Raw genomic sequence first — 13,286 nt, 5'->3', positions numbered from 1 at the left:
CTTGAACACCTCCAGGGATGGTGACTCCACCACCTCCCTGGGCAGCACATTCCAATGACGAATGACTCGCTTGGTGAAGAACTTTTTCCTCACCTCGAGTCTAAACCTCCCCTGGCACAGCTTGAGACTGTGTCCCCTTGTTCTGGTGCTGGTTGCCTGGGAGAAGAGACCAACCCCTTCCTGTCTACAACCACCTTTCAGGTAGTTGTAGAGGGCAATGAGGTCACCCCTGAGCCTTCTCTTCTCCAGGATTCTCGATTACTTGGCATTTTATACAATAAAGGCTTCAGGTGTTTTTTTTTCCTGTTTTACTGCAAAGAGCCTGTATGACATAAAGAGAATTGCAAAGTGTGTTCAGAGGCAGCTTCTTTAAAACACAAATAGAAGGTGAAAAAGGGAGTACTCTGGGAGGTAAGAAGGCGATAGAAATGTGAAGGGGAGAGGTTGTGTGTGGGAACTGTGAAAATAAATACGGGGAATGTTTATAGCAAAAGAGGTACCTTCTCCTTGGGTGTACAACTTGTGATTTGTTAGCTCCTGATATCAAAATCACCCAGGAAAGTAATTAATGTCTGTGGGAACTGTGAGGCTGTTCTCAGAATAGCTACCAATAGTTTTCTCAATTTAAGCATTCAGAGATAAATATGTTTAAAAAAATAATTCGCGGCTCCTCCATTAATATGCTGGAGTTTGTGCCGTTCAGCATCACTGCATTAGGCTTGTCCCTGGCTTGATTTCACTTCCTGCATAAACCGACAGCAAGGATGTATTTGGACCAGCCCTATGTACTTTTTTACAATAGGTAACGCATGTTCCAACAAATAGCATTGTGTGCCTATTGGGCTTCATCACACTGTTTACACCTTTGAAAGAAATTACTAAATATTTTTTAATTATTATAATCATAGCCTGAAAAGTTCTTTGTCTGTTCCGTCCCATATATTATCCTGAGGTGAAGGGTGGAAGAGAGCAGAAGGGGAACTCATTAAAAGCCTAATTAAATTTCCATGTTGACACACATGCAAAGAAATATATCTGACGAAATCCTACCTTTTAAAACAATGGGAGCCCTGGAATTAATTCCAGTAGGGAGAGTGGTTTACCCTGTTTTCAGGGGAGGACACACTGAGTCCAGTTCTTCACCTAGGTATTTTTTGAAGGAAACACAACTGTCAGCACAGTACTGGTAGAACTGGACAAGAGTTTAAACCATCTTAGATATTTATACACTTAACCATGTGAATCCCAATGTTCAGGTGAAGATATTGGGCAAATGTTGAAGTTACAGATTAATAACATGACTCCTACAGGGAAAATGAAACTACAAGTGATCTGAGGAGATCATCTCATATAAGTGCCAGAAAAACTTTTATGCCAGAATTTCACATATTCTCTCTAAATATTTAATGATTTATGTCATATTCAGAAAGTCTTCTATTAAAAATGTTGCTGGCACTGATTTTCACATCCCTTTTTATATCAATACCTGAGCTGTTTTGTTAGCACCAGGGATTTGTTTGTGTGGCTTTCCTTTTATAAGAGTGAAATAACTAGTTAACATGAGAAGAGTTTTAAAATCACCTGCAATAGATTTTCCATAAGTAAGATCATCTTGATTTCAAGTCAGAATCCTCTAAGCCAGGAAGTAAATGCTATTAGCAAATTAAAGAGTTGGGAGAATCTCCCATTTCCTGACAGACCAGTCAATTTCTAGTCCTTGAGTGGCTGGACCTTGTATCTGTCACTGATCCAGGCCTGAACAGCATTGTTCATTCTGTTCCTGAGGTCAGGGCAATTTACTGAGGAGGAAGAAGGAAATATTTATCTGGAAGGACATTTATTTATTTATTTACCCATTTATTTATTTATTCTGCAAAACCTTTGAGGCTTGGAATGCCAAAGGGCTGCCCAACAGAGAGTGATTAAGCATCAAAGTTGCAATAGGGGTAATAAAAATTGGATTACATTTGGCTCTATATGAAATGTGATCTTCTAGAAGGTAGCTCAACTTAGAATCCCAATTTGTTTGGCAAACTGCCTTGAAGTCCTACTTACTGGAAACCTAGGTACCCTGGGGCACAGGGGAGTCATCCAGCCCACATTTCTGAGAGAAGTCCCCTGAATCTACCAATACCACAGTTATAATGGTGTCATTGTACCGGCTTAATGACATAGGCTGGGTAAGGCTTGATGCAGAATTAATGTTTTTTTATCTGAGCTACTGTAAAAGTAGAAAATCTACGCAGCCTCCAAACCATTCTCGATGCCTCCACTTCCATGCATTATTGCGGTTTGCCCAGATCCATAGTTTCAGAGCTAAATACTCCTCTCAAGAAAATTCCTGGTTACCTCTGTTGGTGGGGCATGAGGATGCACATCCTTTTCTCCTCTCTCTGTCTCATGCGAGAGTGAGGTGGTATTTTCTATTTTTATCACTGGCTAAAAATTCATGTTTAGCATTGCCATGAGTTGTAAGTTGCTTACAGCCCAAGCAGTAGAGCTTGGCTCCCAAACACTTGCAAGCCTTGAGCATTCCTACCAGGTATTTTGTGTAAACCTTTTTGAATGAACCTGCCTGAAAGTATAAATTTCCCTGAGTTTTGAAGAGAGCAGCTCTAGGGTTTGCTCCTTGCTCTAACTTCAGTGGCAAATGCATTTATCATTATTATTTGATAGAACACTTAAATGGTTAACATTGTGGATTCTATTGTATGAAGGTACTTTCCCTGCTTTTGTGGGAATTTAGCAATTAAGACAAATATTTGTTCATGAGATCTTGTAGCTCATGATCCCTCTCTATGATAGAATTATGTTGTCTTCTATCACCATTTCTGATTACATAAACAAATGAAAGAAAGAAACCTCTCTGGGACCTTTTTTTTTGGTCTCCCCACAACTTCTATCTAATGTCTGTACACTGTTGCACACTATGCTTCTGTCTAGTCTGTAGCTTCAGTTTCTTGGATATGGAAAATATATGTCTGATTCTTAAAAATAAAATCATCAACAGGACATCTCCAAGTTCCCAGATAAAGATTATACAGTGCTTGGTGAGGGTGGAATCATTCTGAGTGGAGGCCAGCGAGCACGAATCTCACTAGCAAGGTGAGTATTTTACTCTCTATGTGGTGTACTGCTTAATATACAAGGAGAGGGTTATGACTAACCACTTAAATACCTGTGGACAATGTCTTGTTAAATAAATATCCTCATTTTACTACCAAAAATGTGAGGCTTGTGATACACCTGCATATTTATTTGTAGACTTTTAAAAGTTTGATGGCACATGCATGCTATGGCTCAGCTGTGGAATCTTTCCCTCCCTGATGCAATATTCTGTTTGGAGATTCAGACCTTTAAATGCAGCTCTCTAACTTCTGAAGAAATCCATAGAAAGATACATTTAAGTATCCCTCCCTGCTATGACACTTCTATAAAGCAGTTTATACAGTGATTAATGACACACTTTCTGTCTGCTGGTAATAAAAAAGAAAAAAATTTAAAAGGCCATGTTGCAAAAAATATTGCTAATTATTTACCTGTAAATAATGGTTTGGCCTTGTCTATTTGACCTTCTAATGTTAGCAAGTAATTCTGAAGGTCTACAGAACAATAACATAGGTGTTTGCCTTATGAATTAGCCATGTGTTTCAGCAGAATCACTTAGCTATCATCAGAAATCCGTAATGACAGCTCTGGTGTGTAAATGGCCCCATTTATTTCTGTGCCAAGTGCAAACTGTGCTGGTTCCCATGCTCAGAAACACCAGATAGAAGTAAAATCACATTAAAATGATTCACACTCACATCCCATGAAAGAGGTACACGTGTGTGTGAGGCTAAAAGATGGCTTCATCAAAACAGAGGATCTCAGTGTTGATCTTTCTAGTGGATTTATGAGAGGGAAGAGACTTATGGATGATTCTTTTTTATCTTATCTGTAAGATAAGAGAGAAGGGCAGGAGCAGGCAAAACTTTCAGAGAAAAAAAGGCCAACCAACACAAGCTACTTAGACTTTCATTTAAAATGCAACATTTATATGAAATATCTTTCAGATTTGTCACTTTTCAGATTGTCAGTTCATTTACTGGAGAGTCACAGAACTGATATATTTATTGTCAGCTACATAATTATCATTTTTTAAATGATTGCATGTCCCAAACACAGTAGCTGTATTTGATTTACATTATATTTGGGCTCCAGTCTAAGCTCAGCATGCTACAAGGTGTGCAGGTGTTGAGACATGGGTTGCAGATGAAGATCTGAGAAAGACAGAGGATAAAATTTAGCACGACAGCCTCAGGTTGTGACTGTTTGCACTGATGATAATCTGGAGATCATTTGCTTGGGCTCGGTGCATACCTGTGTCTAATGTACTCCGTGCAGTCATGTGAAATGAGAGCCCCTGCTGGAAGTTCCATCAACCAGTTGTCACAAGAAGCAGATGGAGATTGTCTGAGGACATGTTTCTTACAGTGCACTGTCAGTGCATGCAGTTACAACTCAGGTAAAGAAAGGACCAAGGGTTAAAAACTCCATGCCCTGGATTTGAGCTAGCTTACTGGCCTGGTACCATAAAGCCAGTTAATGTGTAGCTACTAAGTCCAACATACAAATTATATCACTGATTTGAGTGCTACCTTTATTCTAGGAAAAAACCTGCAAACTTATAGCTGATGAAGGTGCCAAAAATGCTGTGTCTTCTTTGTCATGCAACCACTACATTGTAATGTATGGTCAGTCAAATCCATACTGATAGAGGATTTTTCAATAAAATTGTTTGGTTTATTAGCAATATACCTTATTACTGAGGACTTTTTCTCCCAGTGGATAAATATTTTCACATTGATTAATATAATAATTTTGAAACTAATTTTTGTGGTACTTCAGAAGGTACTGAAATGCAGCTATTCACATTTTCTTTACTAATCACTCCCCAATTCATATCACGTAATTTTCATACTCACAGAGGAAGGGGCCTTTGTGAACTTCTGTGGAAACTTGATATTAAAAAAAACAACTCCTAACCACAGGTTTAGGATGCAGTGAGCCACACACAGGCACATACAGCTTAAGGCCCTGATTTTACAAATAGTTTTTCATTCCTGAACCCAAAATATTGTACAGTTCCTTTTCAGATATTTGCAGGATCATAGGTCACCAATGCACGACTCATTTTCCAACAGTTACTCTGAAGTACTTTGAAAATGAAATGCCAAGGCTTGTCTTTTAACACCATTATTTACATTCAAGCTAACATTGCAACATTCATTCAGGCACCAGAAGACATTACACTTGATTCCCGTAAAAATGGTCATTGTACATTGATGAGGGCTGTTAGAGTCAGGCTATAAACAGTTCTTTAGACATCTGCATTGCTTTCTTTGCACAGAAATCAATGGGAAACACAGCTAGTTTGTAAAGCAGTCTGCAGCAAGAAAAGGCTTTATTGAAAGGTGTCTTATAAGCAGATTTGACATTGAAGTCCAACTCCATATTGATGCTGTAAAAATGTCAACTGCAGGTTTTTGAGACAAAATAGTAAAGACATTGGGTTTAAGTTGTATTTATGTAATTTTATAAGACTTGTGGAAGTTAATGTCATTTCCATTTCCTCTGTTCAGAGCAGTGTACAAAGATGCTGATTTGTATCTCCTGGATTCTCCTTTTGGACATTTGGATATTTTTACAGAAAAAGAGATATTTGAAAGGTACTGTATGTTTTGATAGATTGCATTTAAGAATCCCATGAAGCAGCACAAAGTAAAACTAAGAACATAAATGCTGTGATCAAAATTACACCTTTTGGGGATTATTTTTAGATATTCTTGTAACTGAATATTTTGTGTTAGCACACCGTGCTGGGAACAAGCCTGGCCAGATGTGAACATTACTGCTCACTCTTCCGTTTCAACATATTGAGCTTACTACAATCCTTCACTCCCAGAGTGCATGGCTTTATATCTGGTATGTCTGTGTACCAGAAAGGCTTTAATTTTAAACCACTTACCTGCTTTTTAAGTACAAATTTTTACCAAAAAAATGTATTTTCTCTCTCTCTCTTCCCCCCCCCCCAACAATCACTGAAAGACTGGTCACCTGAAAGTGCCCACTGGCCAAGGGATTTGCAGCAGGTTGGCCAAAGACAGAGACTTTTGGCTTGTCCTGGTTGGGTAGCTCAAAACAGTAACGACACATGGCGGCAGCCATGAACTTTTCAGACATCATAAGATTAAAGCTTTGAAACTGAGATATTTTTAAGTTAGGTAGCAGATGATCTAAGTGACCCTAGGATGAAAAGGAATATTTAACTTTTATTCGAACTGCGGTTTTTGGGTTGACCTGGAAGTGATTAAAATGTCTGTCTTTTTTTTTGTTTCCTGTGATAAAGGACTCACCCTTTACATATTTCACCATCTTTGTAGTGTGAGGGTGTACCCAAGACTGCTCATAGTGGGAAGGGGGCAGATAAAAGCAAATAAATTCAGAGTGAAAAGGATAAATAAACATTTAATCATGAAGAAAAAATCACAATTTTTAACATTTTCATCTTTTACAGCTGTGTGTGCAAGTTGATGGCAAATAAAACCAGGATCTTGGTTACTTCAAAACTGGAACATTTAAAGATTGCTGACAAAATATTAATTTTACATGAGGGGAGCTGCTATTTTTATGGAACATTTTCTGAACTCCAAGGTCAACGGCCAGAATTCAGCTCAGAGCTGATGGGATTTGATTCTTTTGACCAGTTCAGTGCAGAGAGAAGAAATTCAATTCTGACTGAGACTCTCCGTCGATTTTCCATTGAAGGAGAAGGCACGGGACCACGAAATGAAATAAAGAAGCAATCTTTTAAACAAACATCAGATTTTAATGACAAAAGGAAGAACTCCATCATTATTAACCCCCTTAATGCAAGCAGGAAGTTTTCAGTAGTGCAGAAGAATGGGATCCAAGTCAATGGGATAGAGGATGACCCACCAGAAAGGAGACTCTCGCTGGTACCTGACTTGGAACAGGGAGACGTAGGGATGCTCCGGAGTAACATGCTAAATGCTGACCATATGCTGCAAGGTCGGAGGAGGCAATCTGTCTTAAACTTGATGACAGGCACCTCTGTGAACTATGGACCAAACTTTTCCAAAAAGGGAAGTACAACGTTTCGGAAAATGTCTATGGTGCCTCAGACAAACCTGTCTTCCGAGATAGACATCTACGCCAGGCGCTTGTCTCGAGACAGTGTCTTGGACATAACTGATGAAATCAATGAAGAGGATTTGAAGGTTTGTGTTATTTACATTCATCTTGAGTTCTGATATGGTGATAGCTTGGTTCAATATACTTCCTATAATGTTCTGCCCAGTGGGGTTGTGGAGTCTCCTTCTCTGGAGACTTTCAAAACCCATCTGGATGCGTTCCTGTGCAGACTACCCTAGGTGATCCTGCTTTAGGTAGGGGTGTTGGCTTGACGTTCTCTGGAGGTCCCTTACAACCTCTAATATTCTGTGATTTTGTGATTCTATTTGACTAGGTAATTCCTAATGCAGTATTTATCTGTGGAATATTTTTTTTGGAGTATATGTGATTATTTTTTTTAAAACTCAAATATCATCTAGATACTGTTTTTTGCCTGATTTTTTATGGGTTTTTTCTACAGTATCTGTAGAGAAGTTCAAAACAGAATTCTGCACTTTGATCTGCCTTTAAGATTACTTATGCTAAAATGAAATTTGAAACCATAACATGGAAAAACATTGGTTTAAGGTATTTATGTAAAATTGCCATTTGAAGCCTTAAGGTTCATGGAAAAAAAATAAAATACATTTGAAGTGCCAGCACAGTTTCTAAAGCTGGAATTTGATCAAATTTGACAAATTTTTCAGACAGTTTAGCTCTTAAGCTGTGTACAGATCATGAACAGAAGGGTAAGCTGAATGTTACTCTGGTTTTATGGATGTGCTGGAAGTTGTGCAATTAAGGTTGAGTTTTATACCGAAAAAACTGGTCCAAAATTCCTTTTCTCTAATAACTATCAACCTGTCCTAATGAACTACTTTCATTTTCAAAACAGACAGTTGACTTTCACAGGATTGGAAAATTCTCTGAAGCAACTTTCTAGATGGAAGAATATCTACAACAAATACTTAAACTTGTAATTTGATGAAGCACTGCCCAGTTTTTCTCTTTATTGATCTCAGCAGGGAAAAATAAAAAACCCAACAAACACACAAAAAAAACCCAAATAAAACCTGCCCTCAGAGTATTTGCAAATTTAATCTACCAGCACAATAACAACCTCAGATGGAAGAAAATAGCTATTGATTAACCATTTCTGGGTTTCAGGTAGTGCTGGACAAATCTTGGTTGCTTCTTTCAATGTTATCTGAAAATGTCAAATACCTCTAAACTGTATTGTTGTGTCAAATATGACTCAACCAGTCAGTACCTTCATCTCCAGCCACTATCAGCCATGCTGCAATTCAGTTATTGGGAGTGAATTAGCAGAAAGCATTCATGTGTCCAAAATTCTCATATATAGATATTATTATAATTCTTACTATGGTCTTATCAATTCTTTGGCAGGAATGCTTCACTGATGATGCTGAAAGCATGGGTACTGTTACCACGTGGAATACCTATTTCAGATACATTACTGTCCACAGAAACTTGATTTTTGTTCTAATTTTGTGTGTGACTGTCTTCTTAGTTGAGGTAAGAAAAATCTGTGCTCTATGTCATGTAACTAAAAATGATGCTTTCTCAATCTGTTGTTTGTGATAAAAGGATATATGGATAAAACATAAAGACTTTAGCTCCAGTATGTATTGCAGTTACTGTTAAGTGATGTTGCAGTGACCTTTCTACAGTTCAAGTGATGAAATACCTGTGCTAACAGTTTGCACCCTTCTAACCTTAGAAAATGAAGAGAGGCCAATGGTGATCATCCAGGTGCTGAATTGATAAAGCAGCGGCAAACTGAAAGTGAAGTTTTGACAGCCTTGAGAGTTGGGTGGGACTATTGTGGAAATTCTAGAGATGCTATTTTAGATTTAGAATGGGTTGTTTTGCATTGTAGCTTCCAAGGCGAGTCCACATAGATCACCATAAATAGGGCATCAGCTGTATATTCTTCCAATATTTGGATGTGTGTGTGTGTGTAGTTTGCTTAGGTGGCTCTAAATTGTCCCTAGATGTAATATATAGGGACTAGGGTTGCTGAACTGGACAAAGAACAGTTATAATTGGAAACATATAGAACGACTTTGTGAAGTTATTCTGTCACAATATTGCCTACCCTCTTCTTCACATCTGAAAAAACCCTGTGTTGTTAGGAGTTGAGCTGAGAAAGGAATTCTGTTAGGACATGTAAAAATATTATTCTAAAAGAAGGCTGATCCTTACAAATGCTTAATTTCAGGGCATCACAGTCAATTTTGAGTTATTTACTGCAAGATCTGCAAAAGTTACTGGTTTCCAAGGAGAAAACTTTAACTACATGCTGAACTGTTATTGCAATACATTCCTGTACCAGTGCTATAATGGTTTTAACACTTACTGAAAAGTTCATAGGCAGAAATAGAACAGCTGGAAATATAGCGGACTAGATGAAGATCTCCAGTGTCTCAGCAGGCAGACAACAAGATGTCTTGCAAAGGAATCATCTCACAATAAAAAGGTGTAATCAGGTTATGTGGAGAATTATGTCAAGCTAGCAAGCAAGATACTTCAGACACATAGATACATCAAATGTAGATATCAGCCACAGCAATAATACAAAAGGTTTTGACATTCATATTTGAAGACCTGCCTTTGAAGATACTGAGAGACTTATTCTTTTAGGACCATCAAGAACTATTAATGTTTAAAACTTGAAATATGTTAAAGCATGGAGTGAACATTCCTTGTCATTAAGAATGCATAACAAGCCTTTGTTATGGTAAAAACCAGTAAAAGAGTATTTAGGCACTTGAGAGCCCAATTGCAATACAAGTCTAAATGAAGCTGTGGAGGTTTTAGGGTACAACTTTCATTTGCTTCCAACTGAGCTGGTCTGGCACAGTTATTGTTAGGGGGTGAGGGGGAGGATGGGAAATATCAACCCACCACAGTAGCTTTCCAGGTAGGATGTACTAAATGGTTTCTGGGACAGAGAAGCAGGTATGATTGCAGGATTTTTTTCCTTCCATCAGTTTATAACGCTCTCACTAAAGACAATGATAAACTCAATGAAAGAAGATAAGAAAAAATACATAATGTGACAAGACAAAAAAAAAGTGACTCTGTTTTCTTTGGTTGCAGGTAGCTGCTTCTCTTGCTGGGTTATGGTTTCTTAAAAAGTAAGTAGCAGTTACCGTTTATTGAGAAACTCAGGACTCCTATGTTTGTTTGTTTGTGGGTTTGTTTGTATTTTATTATGTTTATATACGTGTATATATATACACATATGTAAACAATAAATAAATTCCACTAGAATTCTACATGGACAGGCACTGTCTTACATTTTGAAAAATGATACATTGATGGATGAGCTAAATACTTCATATAGGTGGTATCTTAAGCTGGTGCTTTAAGTGCTAACGATCAAATGGTTTGTGCCTTGTTATTGAGCATATAACTCATGCAAGACTTTTCCTGGGTCAGCTTACTCCAGAGATGCATGGACTTGATTATCCTGAGTACACTGTGTTTCACCACTGTCTTTCAGAGGTGCTAGGTGAGACATTTGCTTAGGAGCATTTTAAGGGAGCAGTTTCTCTTGTTTCCTCTGCTCATGTATAATAAAATCCCAGAAGGTACAAGGTCAAGCTGGTGACGGTTAAAACATACTGAGCAGAGTTATGGCTTTTCCTGGGTTAAAGCCTTTGATCCTCCTTTTTGTCCTGCAGACTTAAGTCTCCATGTTTGAGTATAGAAGGCATATGGTGATTTAGGTCTGGTCTGGAGGAGGAGGGATTTATGTCGATATCCCCTTACCATAGGTCACTAAGGTCTTTGGTTTGTGCAGTATATCTAAAGCATTTTACTTCCATAATAATTCACTTTCCTCAACACTTGCACTATTTTTTCTGGTTAAAAGTAGTGGATGAATTTTCCATGATCAGGCTAGTTTTGTCAGTGATTAAACAGGAAGTAGATTTGCAAGAGCCTACCAAAGCAGTACATTTTCACAGCAGTTTTGGAGAGAACTGTTGGCAGGGTGGTAGTTATATATCAATGGCTTCATTTCCATCTTGGGAAAAACCCTTCATTGCACAACTAATGTCAAAAACTACTGCAAATACTGATAGGAGCCATCTCATACATACAGGGCAACATTTAAAAATTCTACATATATATGTACATAAACATGAACATAATTTTAAGACAAATGAAAACTGTAATACTAGTTAGTTCAGTACAATCAAAGAGAGAAACCTCGCAATTTCCAGTAACGTGTTTGTTTTCAATTTCCATCACACAGGACAGCTTTGAAAGCAAATGCAACACAATCAGACAACAGTACCTCTGACAAACCTCCTGTGATTATCACTGACACTAGCTCCTACTACATCATCTACATCTACGTGGGAGTGGCAGATACGCTGCTTGCCATGGGAATATTCAGAGGTTTGCCCCTCGTGCATACACTTATAACAGTGTCCAAAACTCTTCATCAAAAGATGGTTCATGCAGTTCTTCATGCACCTATGTCAGCGTTCAACTCTTGGAAAGCAGGTAACTTAGATGTGAATTGATTGGGTCATGTATGGGTTTCATTTCAGTTAAACAGTTTTCATTGTGCTAAAGGCTATTGTTGCGTTTCATTTACATTTTCAGTCAAGCTCAATGTTAAGAATTTCTCACATAAAGTAATTTGTGAATCTTTTAATGAACCTTGATTGCACTTTCAATGTGACATATTTCAGTTGTCAATTCTGATTCTGAAATACCACCTTGTGAATTGGAGAAGATTAGATGTTAACTGTTTGAGACAATAAAACTAGAATAACTTCTAATGAAAAGACTGACTAAAACTGCAATTGAAAAGATACAGTCAGCTATGTGGTGAGTGACAAGGAGGCAGGTGTGGATGATAAGTAGTGCTTTATTTCACAAGTAATCCTACTAAAATGACATTAAACTTCAACTAGTGTGAATAATGGTACATGTATCCAGATTTGGCTCTGGAGTTGATACAGAGTTCATTATATAACTGGTGCAGCAAATTCCATCTCCCAGTATACACAAAATTCCTATCCCATAGCCTTCTTACTGGTGTGCACTAGGTTACAGGAGACAATGGAAAATAACAATATAACTAGAGTTTATCCTTTATTTTCCTATTACATTCTTAATTCTGTTGTTACCTGGTGATTAATACAGTAACTCTACTCAACAGCAACAAAAATAATTATGTACAAACTTATGCAATGCTGGTGTGCAAATTACCTGTTTATAAGCACAGCCTTCTGCATAAGGGGTGCAGACCTTAAGCTTTGTGCCTCTGTTTCTGTCCTGTTTACCTATGTTTCTTGGTTTTCCAATATTCCAAGAGCTGAAACAGAAACCAAATTCTTCAACTGGGAAAGAAGCTGGGTTTTTTTCAAATATTACAATGGCTGAAACAGAAGCCAAATCCCTCAATGGGTTAAGAAGCTGTAGCTGCACTAAGATGCAATGAAATTGCTTGTACTAGAAAAAACCTTGTACTGATCTTTCTTTTTTTTTTTTCATTTTTAATTCATAGAAGGTGTACTTTTTGCTCAAGTAATAAAAGTAGGATCTTTGGGTGTTAAAACAGTTGCCTTTTTTTTTCTCCTTTTCTTCTCCTTAATCCATAGGTGGTATGCTTAACAGATTCTCAAAAGATACAGCAGTACTGGATGACTTGCTTCCACTTACAGTATTTGACTTCATTCAGGTTTGTAGAATAAAATACCTAAATTTTGCTGTCTTACAGCATTGTAAAGTTTTAGCTGTACATCATGCAAAAGAAACCATAAGAAGAAGAAGGAATAACAATTGGAATGAATCCCCCTTCCTTTTTTTTTAATGTGTGTATCTATTTACATTGCTGCTTGTAAGTCAACTCCACTGTTTCGTAGCACTTGCCTGTCTATGTACCTACAGTGTTTGTAGAAGCCACTGTCAGTATTTAGGCTCAGAAACATTCTTGCCCTGCAGGCCCCCACAGTACAAGTACCCCTACTGCTGCTCACATTCAACTTCGAGCATGTTACAGGCACTCCTTAGTTTCTTTCAGTTATTTTAGCTCAGTATTAGCTTTTTTTTTCCCAAGCTATCTT

At 37.7% G+C, this 13,286-nt stretch overlaps 1 protein-coding gene across 1 annotated transcript in view; it reads left to right on the top strand.

Annotated features, from left to right (window-relative positions):
• Window positions 1-13,286, top strand: part of CFTR (CF transmembrane conductance regulator) — a 71,824-nt gene that overhangs the window by 28,017 nt on the left and 30,521 nt on the right. The window contains exons 12-18 of the mRNA XM_054177860.1: window positions 3,011-3,105; window positions 5,625-5,711; window positions 6,560-7,283; window positions 8,584-8,712; window positions 10,300-10,337; window positions 11,462-11,715; window positions 12,822-12,901. Of these exons, the coding sequence (XP_054033835.1) occupies window positions 3,011-3,105; window positions 5,625-5,711; window positions 6,560-7,283; window positions 8,584-8,712; window positions 10,300-10,337; window positions 11,462-11,715; window positions 12,822-12,901 (1,407 nt within the window). The remainder of the gene's footprint in view (window positions 1-3,010; window positions 3,106-5,624; window positions 5,712-6,559; window positions 7,284-8,583; window positions 8,713-10,299; window positions 10,338-11,461; window positions 11,716-12,821; window positions 12,902-13,286) is intronic.

Source organism: Dryobates pubescens, chromosome Z (genome assembly GCF_014839835.1).
Source record: "Dryobates pubescens isolate bDryPub1 chromosome Z, bDryPub1.pri, whole genome shotgun sequence".
Taxonomy (NCBI): domain Eukaryota; kingdom Metazoa; phylum Chordata; class Aves; order Piciformes; family Picidae; genus Dryobates; species Dryobates pubescens.
Note: the sequence above shows the minus strand (reverse complement) of the source record. Positions and strands in the feature narration are given on the sequence as shown.